This window comes from Pogoniulus pusillus, chromosome 7 (assembly GCF_015220805.1).
Source record: "Pogoniulus pusillus isolate bPogPus1 chromosome 7, bPogPus1.pri, whole genome shotgun sequence".
In the NCBI taxonomy this organism is placed as follows: Eukaryota; Metazoa; Chordata; class Aves; order Piciformes; family Lybiidae; genus Pogoniulus; species Pogoniulus pusillus.
This window is the reverse complement of record NC_087270.1, coordinates 5,526,337-5,545,906: the sequence shown is the minus strand read 5'-3', so window position 1 is coordinate 5,545,906 and position 19,570 is coordinate 5,526,337. Positions and strand designations below refer to the sequence as shown.

The window sequence follows — 19,570 nt, the reverse complement described above, 5'->3', positions numbered from 1 at the left end:
CTTGAGGATAGAAACACCTTCAACAACCAGGCACAGATCAAACTCCTGAGAAAATCCAAGTCCCTGTGCCCAGAAGAATGAAAAGAAAGAGAAAGGGATCACCACCTTCAAATACCTGCAGGAGGGAGCTAAGGGGCAGGCAGGGAAAAATAAGCATCAGGTAGGAAAAACAGTTAATTTAGCCAAAGGATTAGACTAGAGAAAAAAACAGGACTCATGAGTATATTTAATTAGACAAAGCTTCCCAGTCATTAGAGGAGAAAAAAGTGAAAGTGAGAAGAAATAACAAGGCTGTTTTCAAGATTAAATGTCATTAAAAAAAAAAAAGGAAACTTAATAAGATGGCAACAGCAGGTGTGAGAAAAGTGGTTGCTGCCCTGTCCTTACATCTCCTTTAGGTGGCCTCACTGCACATGGGCTAATTTGCCTTTATTGTCCAAACTGTTAAATTCTCCTGATTTTGGCCCAATCCAAATTGCAGGCTGTCAACAAGCTTGCAGGCCCCATCTGGAGGGTGGATGGATGCTCCCTTGAGCATCAAGGTTTGGAGGTCTTCTTCTGTCCTGGAGGCTGGCAGAGGCACCAGTCCATTCTCTTCCTATCACTACCAGTCATTACTGCTTCATCTTTCTGTTGCAGAAATAATAGTCAGATGCAGGAGGGAGGTCCTTAATAAAGGAAGGAGGAAAAAAAATGCAAAAGGAGGAGCTTTCATTTCCTCCATGCCCTTGAGGGAACCCAACAAGAGGCAGCTTTCACCACTGAAGTCAGTTGTGATCTCCAAGTGTGAGCCCCTTGGCCACATGGAATTTCTTTGCTTGCAATGCCAAGAGCTCTGCTCACAGATTTGGTATTTTGAGGGTTTGTTTTAGCTTTATGAGATAGTTGTATGAGCATCACCTCCATGCCATGCCCTTTCACAGGGCAGAGAGAAGGAGCTCCCTGAATACAGAGAGACAGGATAGGATGGAGCAAAAGGCAGGAGTGGTTTTCTCCAGAGTAAATAGGGACAGAGGATGGAAGATAGGCACATCTTGCCCCATCTGCACATGGCAAAATGGGGCAAGAGGAAGGCAGACAGTCTAAGCAGGGAGCCAGCATGGGCAAAGAATTATTTCCAGCTCAAAACCTAGCTTAATGGGCAAATTAATTAAGGAAAAGCGTGGTTTGGGAACACTGCCTCCAGCACTCCGCACTGGCTCGGCACTTCAAACCCCAAACATTGTCAGACATTGCTTCAGGGAGACCTGTAGGGTCTAAAAGGGCAAGAATTAACTTTTTGTTTTCCTGATGAGGAGTTTCATCTCCATACTGCATCTATAGTGCTGGGCCCAGTCCTGTTCAATATCTTTATTGATGATCTGGACGAGGAGATTGAGTCCAGCATCAGTAAGTTTGCAGATGACACCCAGCTAGGAGCAGGTGTGGAGCTGTTGGAAGGTAGGAGAGCCCTGCAGAGGGACCTGGCCAGGCTGGATGGGTGGGCAGAGGCCAAGGGGATGAGATTGAACAAGGCCAAGTGCAGGGATCTGCACTTTGGCCACAACAACCCCAAGCAGCACTACAGGCTGGGGACTGAGTGGCTGAGAGCAGCCAGGAAGAAAAGGACCTGGGGGTACTGGTAGTTAGCTGAAGATTAAGCCAGCAGTGTGCCCAGGTGGCCAAGAGAGCCAATGGCATCCTGGCCTGCATCAGGAACAATGTGGCCAGTAGGACAAGGGAGGTTATTCTGCCCCTGTACTCAGCACTGCTCAGGCCACACCTTGAGTGCTGTGTCCAGTTCTGGGCCCCTCAATTCAAGAGAGATGTTGAGGTGCTGGAAGGTGTCCAGAGAAGGGCAACAAAGCTGGTGAGGTGCCTGGAACACAAACCCTATGAGGAGAGGCTGAGGGAGCTGGGGGTGTTTAGCCTGGAGGAGGCTCAGGGGGGACCTCATTGCTGTCTACAACTAACTGAAGAGAGGCTGTAGCCAGGTGGGGGTTGGTCTCTTCTCCCAGGCAACCAGCAACAGAACAAGGGGACACAGTCTCAAGTTGTGCCAGGGGAAGTCTAGGCTGGATGTTAGGAGGAAGTTGTTGTCAGAGAGAGTGATTGGCATTGGAATGGGCTGCCCAGGGAGGTGGTGGAGTCACAGTCTCTGGAGGCTTTCAAGCAAAGCCTAGATGAGGCACTTAGTGACATGGTCTGGTTGACTGGCTAGGGCTGGGTGCTAGGTTGGCCTGGATGATCCTTGGAGGTCTCTTCCAACCTGGTTGATTCTATGATTCTGTGATTCCCAATGTTAGGAGTACAAATGGTCAGTCCTAGGGCTCTTGATCACCTCCTCTATTTCCCAGCCCCTTCCTGGGTGAGATCCTCCAATTAGGAGTTCACACACATCTGAAGAAGAAAAGCCCAACAGGAAAGTGCCATAATTTGTGCATTTGTGTCCATCAATCAGCGAGTGAGAGTTCATTGGGGTGGCTGGTGAAGCTTGAGTCATGCCTGCAATGTGCCCTCTTTAGCATCAGCAAAAAATGAAGAAAAATGTTTTAAAATAAAGAGAAATAATAAAGCATGCAGAGTTGCAACATTTTATAAACCCACATGCATTTTTTTCCTCCTAAAAAATTGCCAGAGGAAAGACTTGCTTCTGGTTTTGAATTAGAGCACTACAGCAGGCCAGTCACAGAGTCAAAGCAATTCTGAGAAGCAGAGAAAGGGAAATCTCACTTAAGTGACTTCAAAGCCAGATACTCTGAGGGCAATTAAAGCACTTTCATAGAATCAGTCAGGGTTGGAAGGGACCACAAGGATCAGACAGTTCCAAACCCCCTGCCAGGGGCAGGGACACCCTACCCGGGGCAGGGACACCCTACCCTAGATCAGGCTGCCCACAGCCTCATCCAGCCTGGCCTTAAACACCTTCAGGGATGGGACCTCAACCACCTCCCTGAGCAACCCATTCCAGGCTCTCACCACTCTCATGCTGAAAAACTTCCTCCTTACATCCAGCCTGCACCTACCCACCTCCAGCTTTGCTTCCTTCCCCCCAGTCCTGGCACTCCCTGATATTCTAAAAAGTCCCTCCCCAGCTTTTTTGTAGACCCCTTCAGGTACTGAAAGGCCACAAGAAGGTCACCTGGGAGCCTCCTCTTCTCCAGACTGCACAGCCCCAACTTTTTCAGTCTGTCCTCATAGGAGAGGTGCTTAAAGAACAGAAGCTGCAATCTGGCCTGATTATAACAGCATCTAAACCTGCAAACAGCATCTGAACCTGCAAAAAGATTGGTGCAAGTTTAGGAGAGCCTCAGCTGCTGGCCAGCATCTTCACGAGCAGCTGATCCAATCTTACTCAAATGCTTCTGGCTTAAGTTGTTGGGGTTTTTTGGGGTTTTTTTTTGTTATTCTAGATTCTACTAAAGAACACAATTGAGAAAAGCAGGGAAGCTGGAAAGGAAAATTAAATTATGCCAGTAGGAAGGAAACTGTAAACCTTATATGCTCACATAGTGAAGATGCAGCTGTGTCCTAAAGACTGGTTTGACAGACACTCAGCAGGTACCACCACTGGCCATGTACTTGAGCATGGAAATAATGGCTTCTCTTATTTCTTCTCCACCTTCCTATTTCCTACTAGTTGCCCAGGAAACTTGCCCATTGCAGTACTTAACAGGAGCAAAGTCCAAGAGAAGAAAACCCAGCTGCAAAGCCTTCATGACAAAAAGCTCAGGGAGAGGCAATGCCAAAGGAGTATTTTGGAGAGCAGAGCAATTCCTGTGCTGACCTGCCTCCATCCCACATGCTGCACAGCTCGTCTCTGCAGCCCCAAGGCTGGGCAGAGACCTCCCCCCCAAACATCCCACGCAGAGCTGTGGGGCACCCTTGGGCAGCATTGCCACTGATCTCCCCGTAGGTTATTCACACAAAGGCTGCACAGAAGATTCCTCCTACGCAGAGGCTGTGTTGCAATTAGCTGACGTAAACGGAGCTGGAGGGCTGAATAACCTCCCACAAGACGCTGGGTGCTTTTCCAACCAGGGATGTGAGCAGTCATGCCTGGAGGGTTGCAATTAATTCCCCATTAGGGTAAACTCCGATTAGGCTGGGGTAGGAGAGAAATGCACCAGATGTCTTCTCCTTCTGCAGGGAGCACCTGCAATTTAGGGGGGGGGGGGGGAAGAGGATAAAAAAAAATAATGCCCATACATTTGCACTGGAGGAATTAAAAGACCCTGGAGCAGGAGAGCCATCCAGTCCTGAAGATGCCAGGCCATGCTGGAGGCATATCTGAAAGGTTTCATCCCAGCAAACGCTGTGCCTTTGGGAGGAGGCAATTCTTACAACTCATGTCCAAGACCATACCAAGCAGGACTGGGGCAACTGACGTTTCTATGACCTACACAAGGAGGATGCCTGCAGGAGGCAGAAGAGGGAGGCAGGGCCTTCCTTTCTGTCCCCTCTGGTTTCACAAGCTCTACCATCCAGGACTGCCTCCCCAGTACACAAATAACCCACCCTGTCCTGGCTGTCCCTGTGACCGAGCAAGGCCAGGCACAGGAGCAAAGCTGCACCTTTCAAACCCAACCTCTCAGTTACGATGCATTCTTACTTTTGATCCATAACATGCAGAATACATTTTAATGCTTATTACATTTAATTGAAGGTCTTTACAGTCACTGCTTTACTTTGCTAAACTCATTCAGCCCAAGTGTCACCTATTCGAGCTGCACATCACAACCAGTGCTGCGGCGTGCAAGGTTTGCGCGCTGCCCACGATCCCTCAGATCTATGAGGACAAGGACAGCCTCTCCCTCTCATGGAGTTATGTCTTCAGGTCATGAACTCCTCCATCCAAACTGTCTGCTTTATTTTCTTAAAGCATACAAGAGAATTGGCTCAAAGGAAGAGTGGGGGCTTGTGGCTCCTCACACCTCCCACACTGCCAGGAAATACCCTGCCTGCAGGTGTGGGCTCAGCTGCTCACATACATTGCCCCTTGCACAACCCCAGGTTAAATAGTCATATATATTACACAGATATATAAATACAGAGCAATAAAATCATTTTAAATGAAGATCACACTGCATGTTTTCCTGTGTATGTTAATGCATTTGTGCATATTAAGTATATATAACCTAACTATATTGCACACGTATACATACGCATACAGTAAGGGGCTGCTTAGAGGGCACAGCTCAGAAATAGTAAATGATGGAGTCAGAGACAAGATCAGCATTCAAATGTGAGCAAATGGAGGAGTGATGCTGGTAGTGTGCACAGTGCAGGTGGTGTCAAGGACTGCCCAAATCTTGGCCTGTCCCACAACCTGCCACTAAAGTAAGGTAAACACATTCCATAAGCCTGGGGATCCATTTGCACCTGCCTCCTCAACATCTCCTGGACAAGGCATCTCCACAACATGCCTCCTTCATGGTGTTTCTTCAGCAGGCTGATGAATCCTCTTTCTGGAACCAGTGACTCAATGGCTGCGGTGTTTACAAGTCCCAGGCTTACGTAGGAAAACCTGAACCATCAGAAACCAACAAATCCTCAGTTTCCCAGTTGGACTCACTCCAGCCTGCTGAAGATAATCTCAAGCTGGCAGCTTGTGCTTGCCTTGAGCCCACGACGGCACACCTTCCCTCCCCTTGTCAGTTCCTGCCCAGGCAGATCAATGGCAACCACCAGCACTCCCAACACAGAGATTAAAAAGCAGACGCTTGCCAACAGGGTGGTAACTGAGCTCCACCTTAAAACCCCACTTTTAGCAACCTGATGTATGCCAGGCACATGAGCCATGCTCAGTATTTCTTCAGGATGCTTTGAAGACATTGCAGCCACTGAGAAGTGAAAGCTTCACTGCCAGCGAGGGAAAAACCCACCCCAGCCAGCACTGCCAATAAAAGCTCTTGCTATTTTGCACTGTATGTCATCTGTCCATGTGGTGAAAAGTTTTAATCCTGTACCTATGTATAGTCCCTCTAACAGCAATTTTCAATGTCAGCCAGAAGGAAAATGCAGCACCCTACTTAGTGGAAAGCACCCTGGAGCTGAGTATACAAACTGACAGTACCATAAACCAGAAGCATTTGTCCCATTAAAGGTTCCATTTATAGACAGAATAACAAGGGATGGGTTACTTGGAAGCAAAAGACTTTAAGGCCAACCATAATGTAACAGGGCAAGAAAGACACTGTGATTGCAAGGCCTTTGCTCAGGAGTGACTCAGCACAGCAGCTGCATCCTGGAAAATTAATACTTTGCCCCCCCTCTCAAATGCCTGCAAAGCCTTTGAAAGCCTTCAAAACCAACTCTGGAACCTTCACCAGACATCTGATCTGCTCGACACTATGGGGATTAACATGTATCTCCCACACCTCAGCTCAGTGTATGGATCTGCCTCCCAGGAAAGCATCCCTCCAGGCTGCAGAGAGGTCCAGCAACAGGGACTCAAAGCAGTGCTTTCAAGAGAAAACAACCATTTCCTCTTCAAAGCTAAAGGAGACAACATCCTCACCACCCCCATGCGCCAGAATCTTCCCCTTCTTCCAAGGCACTCTGAGCAGCCCCTGGCCCAACTGATGTGTCCCTGAGCAGAGGCAGGTGTTAAGGAGGTTAATGCAGAACCATGTCAAGTAACAAACACCTAGTATTTATTAATAAATTAGTACACTGGAAGGCAATTGTTCAATTCATTCCCCTCTTCTCCCACTCCCACCCCTCCCCACAGGGCAGCAGGTGCCACCCTCATATCATGACTTCTTTAAACTGAGCATAGTACAGACTGTTCATTATGGGAGCATAATAGTTGCAAATATAATCAGACAGACTTCTTACGATGCAGCTTTTTTTCCCCACCCCCACCCCCCCTGCCCCCAACCTGTTTTCTTTGAATAAAAAGTGAAGTGTGACTTGAAGAGACTATCAAGACCAGGTGAGGTCTTCAGAGAACCTATCGGCCCCGTCTGTATAAAAAACAAGAGACACGAGTGTAAAAGCATAGCTTGGTTTAAGTCTTACAACATGAGGAGAGCAGGACCACCGGCGGCTGCCTTTGCTTCCCAGGCCCCACCATTCCCGCAAGCGGCAAGGCAAGATAGCTCCTTACATTCGACTGCAGGCAAAGGACCTTTCCATCACCTCGAAGGTTGGTGGGACCAACCCTCTTCTCTGCATTTAAAGCGCTTCTGCTTTAGTTTATAGGAGCGTGGTGATGCATTGTCCAGGTGAAAACCATACAATAAATAACCGTGCTAGTAAAATCTCAGCAATGGATATGAGCCATACAATAGTACATTAAAAAAGAGTAGTCAGCTCAGGTGGGAAGCTTAGCTGTGTTAAGAGACAGTAACCTGCAATGGCTCAGGTGGGTTTTTTTTTTTGGTGTGGTTTTGCCATTTACCACTCCGAGGCAAAGGGAGGTGGTGGGAGACAGTCACTCTGAGCAACAGCTTTGACATAAGAAGTGGGTGACAGAGCAATTCCTGATACGGTGTGTGAAATCATACCAGATTTGTGGTCTGCCTTTTTTTCCTTTCCCTCTTTAAAGTGCATTGATTGATCTGATTGGAATGAGAACAAGGAGAAGAAATGCTTAGGAAGGGGGCAGAGGGTGCAAAGACTTGGACTGAGCAGTAGAGTTAAGGTGGAGGGGTGTAATGCTGGCAAATTGTCCCCCCCTCCACATACCAAGGACACCTCAATGGAAATACTGGCCATATATTCTACAACAAAACCTGCCTGCATATTGTCGGTCATCTTAACGAGTGCCAAGCTAGCTCTAGCAGATATTTGGAGAGTGTATGGTGACCCAGTGCCTACAATAAGTCAGGAAGGTGGCTATAGACAGAGTCCAGGAGGGTCTGGCTGGCTTCCTGGCTCTTGACTCCAGCAATCTCAAACAGCCTGTCCAGCTTATCTTCAGCCTGCGGGATCTCCTCTATCACATGGAGCTCCTCAGGGTTGAGGATGTGCAGCATATCGTCAAAGATGGGCTGCAGGTCGCAAGGGTCCAAGCGCACCTGGCGCAGGACAGTGTCCTTCTTTTCTGTAAGAAGAAATGAGAGAGAAGTCAAGAAATCTCTCAAAAAACCTCTGCCAGTCACATCTTGCTCTCCTTGGAGACCTTGGTCCATGCCCTGATGCCATCTTGGGAGAGGGACATACCACCAGGAGAAGTGAGGGTAAAGGAAGATGAGTGATGGAGAGGGCAGAAGAGGGAGGAACCAATGAATGCTGCTGAGGCACCTAATCCAGGACACCACTAGAGCAAATACAGCATCTGTAAGTGCTGAGTGGCCAGCAAGGAAAAGTGGAGTTAGGAGGGGAGCCTAAAAAGCTGAATTCTGCTCTTCTGAGCTGTTTTTGTGGGGTCAGCCTCTTTCTGCATCCAAGTATAAGTTCAGTAGACTGACTGAGCTCAGTGTTTCACCCTCAGCAGACGTTAAAGAAGATGAAAAGCAGCAAGTTAAATCCAGTAAACAACTTCACAATAGAAGCATGGAGAATGACTAACAGCGGTTTACATCTCAAGTCGCATGCTGCAACAAGCAGGACCAAGGGTGAACAAAGAAATCCAGAACAATTCAATCTTGAAGTGACATTTCTCTGTTTTCATCCTGTGCACAGACCAAAGCAAGAGTCAGTGTCAGGAGAACCTCCTGCACAACATCCAGGGATGCTACAGCCACTCTGGCAGCACTGCAAAGAGTTAGAAACTTTTAAAGCTGCTTCCCCCATCTCAAGTCTTTATCACCTTCACTAACAGGATATTACAACCTGTAATGCTGAGGTGAAAAATGTGTCCTTGAGAGACACATTGCCCAGTTATTTACTATAACAATATGATGTTGTGCAGCTCTCCCACAAGCACTGACTGCAGGGCACACACTACGGCATCCCTTTGGGCCTCCCACTCCTCCCCAGGGGCTGATTTTGGTACCTTTGGTAATAAAAGAGCCTGTCCGGCTGAGCGCAGAGGAGCCGCTGGAGGTTGAGTCGCACCGCAGGAGGGGCTCTGCTTCGTCCACAAAGAAGCACTTCTTCTCCGAAGGAGAGGGCTCAACGGTGAGGACAGCTGCCTCGGGGGGCTTGGGGCTGGGCACAGGGCTGACCGGGCTGGGGCTCGCCGGCAGCGCCAACCTGTCGGCTTCCAGCTTTGAAAGAGAGGCAAAATTCACTCAGGGTGATGCTATGAAACGGGCTCACACTCAAAAGAGTATCTGTATCCCAGCTTTCAACACACCCCAGCATATCACAGTATCACCAGGGTGGGAAGAGACCTCACAGATCATCAAGTCCAACCCTTTACCACAGAGCTCAAGGCTAGACCATGGCACCAAGTGCCACGTCCAATCCTGCCCTGAACAGCCCCAGGGACGGCGACTCCACCACCAACCCGGGCAGCCCATTCCAGTGTCCAATGACTCTCTCAGTGAAGAACTTTCTCCTCACCTCCAGCCTAAATTTCCCCGGCATAGCCTGAGGCTGTGTCCTCTTGTTCTGGTGCTGGCCACCTGAGAGAAGAGAGCAACCTCCTCCTGGCCACAACCACCCTTCAGGTAGTTGTAGACAGCAATAAGGTCTCCCCTGAGCCTCCTCTTCTCCAGGCTAACCAATCCCAGCTCCCTCAGCCTCTCCTCATAGGGCTGTGCTCAAGGCCTCTCCCCAGCCTCGTCGCCCTTCTATGGACACGCTCAAGCATCTCAATGTCCCTTCTAAACTGGGGGGCCCAGAACTGAACACAGCACTCAAGGTGTGGTCTAAGCAGTGCAGAGTACAGGGGCAGAATGACCTCCCTGCTCCTGCTGGCCACACCATTCCTGATGCAGGCCAGGATGCCACTGGCTCTCTTGGCCACCTGGGCACACTGCTGGCTCATGTTCAGGCGGGTATCAATCAGCACCCCCAGATCCCTTTCTGTCTGGCTGCTCTCCAGCAGCCTTGGTGAGCATTTCCTGCATGTGGGTAGTGCTACAGTTTAAGACTCAAATTTTAGCTGAAGAGAGTTTTCCAGAGGTTTCCGATAGTTCAAGACGGGTGGACTCCTCTGAGTTCATGTTATCACAGAGATAAGCTCATCTCAGTCTGAAATGAACAGCTCATGTTCTGCAGAACAAGCTTACTCTCTCACTGCTCCAGCTGGGCTTTGGCCTTGGCTTTCCTCTTTCTGACCTCGTGGCTTCTTTATTCGGGTTCTCTTAGGTAAAGCAGAGGGCCGGAGGCAGCACATGTGGTTGTATAGCCTTTGGGGGCCCTTTGTCCCCAGGAAGGCATAAAGTAGCTGAATTAAGGTACAGGGTGAGGCCTGTGCAGTTGATATGCTGTACATATGTATAAAAACATACTTTGCCCATTTTTATTACCTTTCATATTTAGTTTCTTTTTGTAAATACAATTCCATTTTCACTTCCACATTTCAAGTGTAGTGAAATTGCTCTTTGTGGGGCAGATTTCCAAACAGGTTATTGAAGGGATCCAATCCAACCCACAACAGGTAGCCTCCTCCTCCCAGGGCACCTCCTGACCCAGAACCTGCATCGGAGATGACCCAGAGTGGCATTAGCATTTGGCACTCTGGCACTCAACAGGCAGGAAGGTTAACGTAACCTGCACTCCTGGCAGTAGGAACTGCTGCCTCATGATCGTGCATGCAACTCTGGCAGAGCAGGTGTCAAGAGGACAAGGCCAGACTCCTTTCGGTGATGCGTGGCAACAAGACAGGACCCTAAACATAAACTTCTTTCCTTTGAGTATGCTGCAGCACTGGAACACATTGTCCCAGGTTTTGGGATCTCCTTCTCAAAGAATCAGTCAGGGTTGGAAGGAAGCAAAAGGATCATCTAGTTCCAACGCCCCTGCCATGGGCAGGGACACCCTACCCTAGAGCAGGCTGCCCACAGCCTTATCCAGTCTGGCCTTAAACACCTCCAGGGACAGAGCCTCAACCACCTCCCTGGGCAACCCATTCCAGGCTCTCACCATTCTCATGGTGAACAAATTCCTCCTCAAGTCCAGCCTGAATCTACCCACCTCCAGTTTTGCTCCACTCTCCCTAGTCCTGTCACTCCCTGATATTCTAAAAAGTCCCTCCCCAGCTTTTTTGTAGTCCCCCTTCAGATACTGAAAGGCCATAAGAAGGTCACCTGGGAGCCTCCTCTTCTCCAGACTGCACAGCCCCAACTCTTTCAGTCTTTCCTCATAGGAGAGGTGCTCCAGCCCTCTGATCATTCCTGTGACCCTTCTCTGGACACCCTCTAGCGTGTTCACATCCTTCTTGTAATGGAGGCTCCAGAACTGGATACTGTACTCTGTATCTCTCTGGAGATACTCAAAACCCTGTGCAAACTACTCTAGGTGAACCTGCTTTAGCACAGGTGTTGGACTAGAAATCTCCAGAGACCCCTTCCAAACCCTACCATTCTGTCCCTTTAACTTGGTTTTCCTTTTCACTCTCAGCTTATTAAAGCCCAAGACTTAAACCGTTGGGAGCAACAGATGATGTCCAAAAGCAGACAAGGCCCTCAAAATATCTGCTCCACAGATTGCTCAAAGCAAAACATGGCCCAGCTCCATGCCTTATCTCACCTGTGGTTCCCATGAAAGCATGATGAGGAAATCCATGCCACCAGACTCCAAGTACAGGGCCAGAAAGGGCAAGCAGGGGCTAGCACTGATCCCAGCATCACACAAGTGCCTTTGATTTTTGCTACTCTGATATGATGCATAGTCAAGCATCTGACTCCATGGTCCAGAGGATAGTGAGCAGTAAGCACTGCTGGGACACATGGTGCTGGAAAGCAGCACCACTGGGGTGCTAGCATGAACCCAGTTCTTAATCTGACTGCTCCACATCTTTCTTCTTGCATTTCTTTCCAACCTGCAGAGCAGCTGACAAACCTCTTCCATCTCTCAGCCTCCCTTCAGGCTGCAAATTCGAAACAGCATTTCTGATTGCCATTAACTGTGTAAGAAGCTTGAGGCAGCACCTCACATCCCTGGCTGGCAGCACCTCTGCAGTCACCAGTTCCCCTAGGCAGGCTGCCTTAAGGATGGTGCATTTGGGAAGAAGTTAAATGTTAGATGGTCTTTAAAGATCCTACCAAACCCTGCGTGTCCCTGCTAGATCTGCCACACAGCAGAACTGCAAGCCATTTCCACTGTAATCCACTTTCCTAACAGCATCTCAACCCTGTTTTTCCCTTCTACAGAAGGAAGACCAGGCTATTCCTGCTAACACACGTTTGTCTGCTACCCAGGGATTAAAATGCAAGACTTGGATTAGAGGCTGTGGGAAACGGAGCTGCTGAGCTACCTCCGCAGCGGCATGGGTATGCCTGTGCATTCCTCACCCATGTCAAGGAATTTGCCACCCACAAATCACATGCCTACTGAGACACCCATTAGTTCATATTAAACGAACCCTGAAGCCTGTTCCTGGTAGAACAAAAGGTGTTTCACCTTCCCCCTTGAAAATAAACAGGAAAGGATTTGTTCTAGCTCAGCAGGTTAGATAACCAGGCATGTTAAAAATAAAAGTCATCTTTAATTAAAAGAATTTGCCTTCTCCTCTGAAGCTCCCTTTCTAATAGAGCTCATTGACAAGAATCAGTCTACTGCCTATTGGGGAAAGGCAAGGGAAAGCCCAGAGCAGCAGCTGGCTGCTTTCCAAATTGCAACATGCTCTGATTTCCCCTTAAAAAAACAAGCAAACAGGCTTTAGGGTAATTTTTTTCCTGTGCAACTTATCTGTTTAATATACAGCCACAAACCCACCTCCTGATTTCCAAAAAGGGGCCAGAGAGCAATTATAGGGAAGGCAGGGGACAACTGCCTGCCTCAGCTCTGCCTTCCCATCAGAGGGGAAACACCCTTCTCAGAAGCAAGTCATTGGGAGTTTAAACAGCTGCTAAAACACCCTTGGAAAAAAAAAATATCAGCCAAGGTGATTTGACTGTAGGCATCCCAGAGGCCCAAAGGTTTCCAAAGAGCTGAACGGTTGCGAGCTTGAGGCAAAGCAAACAGGATGCTTGGATGTGTGTTAATATTTAAACTGCGGGAAGAAAGTAAGTGGGAATGATGGCTTTGAAAGGCTGGGAAAGCAAAAGGTTGCTGCAAGGTGAAGCCTGTGAAGTAGGTGTAAAAACACACTATTCATAGCCCATGACTCAGCTGCTTGAAACCACCTTGGCCATTCCTATTTTTAAGAACAGCTGTGCTGGAGGGAAACCAAGCTCTGGCTAGGAAAGTCAAAAAGCCCAAAGCAGTCAATGTCCCTCCAGCACCCAAAGCAGTAAGCGTCCCTTCGGCCTATCCAGAGCTGTCTTGTTCCTCACCTTTCCGTCATCGTTGCAGGGCTCCTGCACCTGCCACTGCGGCTGCGTGGGCACCTGCAAGGACAGACACATGCAGACTGTTAGAGGCCCAGCCTGGAAACCGACGGCGCCGCAGCAGCGTTGGCACATCCTGAGCCCAGTTAGCCGTATCAGGGCACCCTGCCAATTCCATTCACTTCTGGGGTTTTTCTGAGTGCTGCTGCAAGAAGTTTGCAATGTTCCTCCTCTCCCTCCCCACCCCATTAAAAAAAAACAATCCCCAAAGCCCTCATGTACTTTAGCCCTTTTGGATGCAGCTCAACCACTGACATCCTCTTCATTCTCAATGCAACTGGAAAGATGCTCTAAGCAACTCAAGGTGTCATAGAATCAACCAGGTTGGAAGAGACCTCCAAGATCATCCAGGCCAACCTGGCACCCAGCCCTAGCCAGTCAACTAGACCATGGTACCAAGTGCCTCATCCAATCTTCTTGAATACCTGCAGGGACAGCAACTCCACCACCTCCCTGGGCAGCCCATTCCAATGCCAATCACTCTCTCTGTGAAGAACTTCCTCCTAACATCCAGCCTATACCTTCCCCAGCACAACTTGAGACTGTGTCCCCTTGTTCTCTTGCTGGTGTCTGAAGGTCTTTCCTAAAAGGAAAAGGGGACAGAAGGCGATGGGTGCAGAAGACACAGGCTTAGCTTTGTTTTCTTTTCACAGCTGCTTCCAACAGCTCTGTTTGAACTGGCTGGTCCCACTCTCTGTCTTTGTTTTACTGTACTGCAGTAAAAGCTCAGCTTGGACAAACAGGATCTGCAGCTGCTGTGCTAATGTTAGGAAGGGAGCAGTCATAGGCATTAAAAAAAAAGCAAGCTTCCTTTTGGAGATGCTTCCCTGCAATTCTTCCTGCAGCAACCAGGCAGTTACTGCAGGTTTGCTGCTGCATCAGTGCAGCTTCGGAGAGCTGTGCTTGAGTTGGGGTTTTATCGTCCTCACACAAACACAACTCAGAGTAATGCTCTTTTGGTTGGTTGTTGGGGTTTCTGTTGTGGCTTTTTGTTGTGTTTTTTTTCCTTCTTGTTTCTTGGTGTTGGTTGGTTTAGTTGTTTGTCCCTTTTTATTTATTGAGGCAGTGGTGTTGCTATTTTCTTTTTAAATAAAAGGACAATTTGATAAGGAGCTGGGGCTGGACCTCAGCAGAGGGTGGCTGCACACTCTCAGGATCAGAGATAAATTTAGCACTATGGGCACTGATTGCCAAATTCCCTGCTGAAAGTTAACATCCATCTGACACCAGCCCTATTCCCACATTTGTTACTTCTCCACAAAGGATGCAGGTGAAATCCTAGCACATGAATGGAGGGTGGAGTTGATGGAGGACACTCTCATTATGGCTCCCAAAGGCATAAGGAAGACCTGCTTGGATGAATCATAGAATCAACTAGGTTGGAAGAGACCTCCAAGATCATCCAGGCCAACCTGGCACCCAGCCCTAGCCAGTCAACTAGACCATGGCACTAAGTGCCTCATCCAGGCTTTGCTTGAACACCTCCAGGCATGGTGACTCTATCACCTCCCTGGGATGAGCAGCTTCGCGGTGCATGTGGTGTCTGGGGTCCACCTTCAGGGCAGACAAGGTTTTGAAAGGTGAAAACACTATTAGCCAGGCCACAAGGTCTCAGGAGGCGGCAGAGATGCAGTGATGGTGTAGAGAACAGGAGGCAAGAACCTTGCCAGGATGGAAAGGGCACAAGGGTGCCCAACACCCTGGAGTGGTAAAGTCCAAACATTGTCTCCATGTCCTTAGCTTCACTGGCCAAATTTCAGAAGGGCACACAACACCACCTCTGTGGTGGCATCCCTCAACATGAGACAAACCTCAGCAAGAGCTACAAGTAGAGCCCTATGCAACCCAGGACAGACAATGTCTTGTCTGGGGAGGTTTTAGATGCCAAGACCAAAACACAGCCAACCACAGAGAAAGCAGCTCTTCCTCACCAGCCCTGGCCATTCATGGGTCAAGTGCTTCTCCAATCAGGAGATCATGTCTTCATGAGAGTTCCTGGTTGCTCTTTTTTAATCAATTTGCCTATCTGCTGTTTCAACTCAAACCATGGTACATTGATGGAGACATGATGAAGAGTTTCCAAACTCCATTATAGGCTAAACTGGTACCAAGCTCAGCTTGTTATGACTCCACCATCTTCTAGTTTCATCTTAAGCTCCCAAGCCATCATACTGCAAATACACAATTCCAGGGAGATGTGGCTACCACAGAAGGGAAACCTCAAATGGTATTTCTATTGTGAAGTTTATATGCATGTCCATGTATTATTTTTATTACTTTGTGGCTTATCAAATTTCTGTGTATTGCATTCTCCAGGCTGGTTCAAACCCAACCGTGGTTTGCCCTTGACATGCGAGTTTAACCAACCACAAAGTTAATTGCTAATTACTGAGTCCAGCCCAGTTCTCTTTTGCCAAGAGAAGAAACAGAGGGGATGGGCAGGAGCTGCTGGTGGCTGCATTTGGGGAACTCTGCTTTAGGTTCTTGACCCCCTCCCCCAGGCTTCTGACCTGTGAAAGAGGAAAAGGAGCCAAGCAGTGTTTCCACAGCCACACGCCTGGACACAGGGCCACTCTCATACCCTCATTTCCTCTGGCACCTCCCTAAAGGCCCACAGCTTAACCTCACACCAGACCCAGCCCTGACATAACTGCTGATTCACAGGATTATCCACAACATGCAATTAGCCAAAGACCTAAATCTTGCTGAGATCTGATCTGAAGCATCCCCCTCTCCATATTCAACATCTCCCTCAGTAATTTATTATCTCTTTCAAGCTTCCCTAAGGCTGTGCTTCTGAATGCCCTGTTTGCCTACCCTCCACCCATTCCCTCAAATATCACAGATGAGGTCAGCACAACCAGAAATAAAAAAGATCTTAAAGCATTGTTCATGGTAGGACACTTAAGGCAGCCAACTGGGCCTGCCATGTCAGCAACAGCCCTAGGCCAGCCTAAGTAAGCACTGACACCCCTTGGTATCTGCAAAGTGCTGTTATGAACTCCCAAAAAATTCTATCACCCAATGCCTGCACTAAGATGAACTTCTTCAATTTTAATCCCAAAGCAGAGAATAATTCACTGAGGCAGCAGGAAAAAAAAAAAAAAAAAATCTCTCCCTTTCCCCCCATTTATCTTCTATTTTTGTTCTTGTCAGCACCACTACTTTGAGCTGTGCCTCAGCCACTGCCTAGCAAACCTGCCTACAAGAGAACCTATTTTGCAAACCTTGAGCTGGAGAAGTATTCATGGCCAATGTCAAGCTTTAATAGGAGCCCTGCAAGTTAAACACACCTCAAAAACCTTCCCACAGCTGCTGTGCTCACCATATTTTCTGGATCAGCTGCAAAAAAAAAAAACAAACCCAGACTAGCAGAGTGATTCAGGAGGCTAATCCAGTTTTAACCTAAATTCACTCAGCACCATGCAAAACCAACATAATCTCCTGAAGCTAAGACAGCCGACAAGCTTTTCTCTTCCACAAGGAAAATGTTCCTGCCATGTATTGTAATGCCCCTGAGACTCAAATTAATTCCTCTACTCCTATCAAAGGTTGTAAATATTTGGATTTTGAGCATGAGAGGCTGCCAAGGGGGACGGGGCACTATGGGAGAGAGCAGCTTTGTCTCCACGGGTTTCATAGGCTGAAGTCAGACACCAGATAAAGGATTTGGGACAAGGATGCAACAGTGAGTGAAGTGGGATTGTGAAGGGAAGCTGGTTGGGTTTAGGGTACCAATTTGCTGTCTCAGAGTCACAGAATCATAGAATGGTTTAGGTTGGAAAGGAACTTCAAAGGTCATTTAGTCCAAGCCCCCTGCAATCAGCAGGGACACCTTCAACAAAGGTTGCTCAGAGGCCAGTTCAACCATACACTGTTTCAATGAATAAGGCATCTACCATCTCTCTGGGCAACCTGGGCCAGTGTTTCACCACCTTCCTTGTAAAAAAATCTTCCTTCTATCTACTCTAACTCTCTCTTTGTTTAAAATTATCACTCCTTGTTCTGTCACTACAGCCTCTGGTCAAAAAGACTCTCCCCATCTTTTCTATAAGCCTCCTTTGAGTACTGAAAGGCCACAGTGAGAGGTCTCAGGGATCTTTTCTTCTCCATCTGGAATACCCCCAACTCTCCCAGCATCTTTTCATAGCAGAAGTCTTCCACCCTTCTAATTTTTGTGGTCTTCCTTTAGACATGCTCTGACAGGTCCATGTCTTTCCTGTGCTGGGGACCCCAGAGCTGGACACAGTACTCCAAGTGAGGTCTCACCAGAGTGCAGTAAAGGGGCAGAATCACCTCCCCTGATCTTCTGGCCACACTACTTTTGATAGAGTCCAGGATACAGCTGGCCTTCTGGTGCACACTGGTGTCTCCTGTCCAGCTTTTCATCCACCTAAGTCCTCCTCTGCCTGGTTGCTCTCAATATCATCTCCCAGTCTGTACAGACAGCAGGAATTGCCCTAATCTAGGTGCAAAGAAGGTGTAATAGTTCCCAGTAGCATAATTTCTATCTATGAGTTCAGGCTGTTGGTGTTTCTTATGATACAGGGTCACAGGGAGACATGAGGCAGTGCCTATTTGCATCCACAGATGCCAGCCAAGGGCCAAAGACATCACAGACAGCACAGGCACCTATGCATGCCTACCAGGCTCATCTAAAACAGACCACTGTGTGTTGGACACTTGCTGGGTTGGATCAGCCCAAGGGCTTCATACTTTCAGCTGCAGGGAGGACACATGAATTTGCATTGCTTACAAGAGTCCTCACTCTCTCTACAGTACGAAAAGCTCAGAGGTTTGCAGGCACACACCCTTTGGGTCCAAACCAATTCTGAAGCCAACGGATGTCTCACCAACTGGTTCAGAGGAAAGACCTCCCTCAGCCACCCTCACCTCCATCCATGTGTTGTCCCACTGGCTTCCACATTCAGAAGACCTTTAATAACGTTTCCAGAACACCACTGAATTACCAGAACAGAAAACCCCAAAACACATCAACAGTTAAAGCAGGAGTTGCTGAAACAAACCACAAAGGCCAACTTCCAACAACTGACACTCCAAGACCTTTCTACAGGATACTCTGCAGCAATTTGTTTTCCCAAATATAAGAAAGCTTGTTTTAAGGCCAGAACTGCCACAGAAGACAGCACACATGGACTGTCCTATGCCACCAGTAACTGCCTCAGAGGAAATGACTAGCTGCTCTACAGCACCACCACTTGGGGCTCAAGGATGCTCAGTCCTTCTCAAAAAACCCAGGGACTTAGCAACAGCATTTAAGAGCAAGCTGAAAGAGGGATGCTTTTCACAGTATCACAGTATTATTAGGTTTGGAAGAGACCTCGCAGATCATCAAGTCCAACCCTTTACCACAGAGCTCAAGGCTAGACCATGGCACCAAGTGCCACATCCAATCCTGCCTTGAACAGCTCCAGGGACGGCGACTCCACCACCTCCCCGGGCAGCCCATTCCAGTGTCCAATGACTCTCTCAGGGAAGAACTTTCTCCTCACCTCCAGCCTAAATCTCCCCTGGCACAGCTTGAGGCTGTGTCCTCTCGTTCTGGTTGCTGGCCACCTGAGAGAAGAGAGCAACCTCCCTCCATCTCCTCAACACAAGGGCTCAAGTACCAACGCATGGGGCTCAAGAGCTGCCAAGGTTTTGACAAAGTTTGCCCAAATGTTTGGCAAAGCTTTGCTCCAAAGCAACACAAGGCTTAAACACAAACCACCAAGGAGCTCTGGGACAAGGTGGAGTCCAGCTACTTGGTGATGAGCTAAGCTCAAGGTTGCAGCTGGATCCCACACATCCATGCATTTGCCATGGCCAACAAGACGTGCAACGCATCAGACAAGAGGGCAGGACGCCCAGCCCATCGTTACCGGTGCGGTGTCCTCCATCAGGCCTCGAATCTTCTCCACCACGTCGTTGCGGCGGTGCTGGCGGAGGGCGCTGATGAGCTGGGCCAGGCTGGCCTCGGGCCCGCGGATGGTCCAGTGCTGCAAAGCAGCGTAGGCACGCTCGTGGTCAGCCGCGTAGCCGTTGGAGAAAGCTGCCACCTCGCGCTCGCTGGCGTTGCACAGGAACTGGTAGATGTCCTTCCACTGGCTCCCCAGCTGGGCGGCCACAAGCTTCAGGATGTCAATGCCTGTGGGGCAGAAGAGCTACAGGTGAGGCACAGGGGGCTGACAGCCTCCCAG

The 19,570-nt window shown here is 48.7% G+C and overlaps 1 protein-coding gene across 2 annotated transcripts in view; it reads right to left on the bottom strand.

Moving 5' to 3' along the window:
* Positions 1-6,613: 6,613 nt before the first annotated feature.
* Positions 6,614-19,570, bottom strand: part of TNFRSF21 (TNF receptor superfamily member 21) — a 37,815-nt gene continuing 24,858 nt past the window's right edge. The window contains exons 4-7 of one of the 2 annotated variants that reach the window (XM_064145750.1): positions 19,253-19,518; positions 13,317-13,370; positions 8,924-9,137; positions 6,614-8,029 (exon numbers count right to left, since the gene is read on the bottom strand). In XM_064145750.1, the coding sequence (XP_064001820.1) occupies positions 7,800-8,029; positions 8,924-9,137; positions 13,317-13,370; positions 19,253-19,518 (764 nt within the window). In that variant the 3' untranslated portion in view covers positions 6,614-7,799. The remainder of the gene's footprint in view (positions 8,030-8,923; positions 9,138-13,316; positions 13,371-19,252; positions 19,519-19,570) is intronic. The other variant, XM_064145751.1, reaches the window with a different exon arrangement.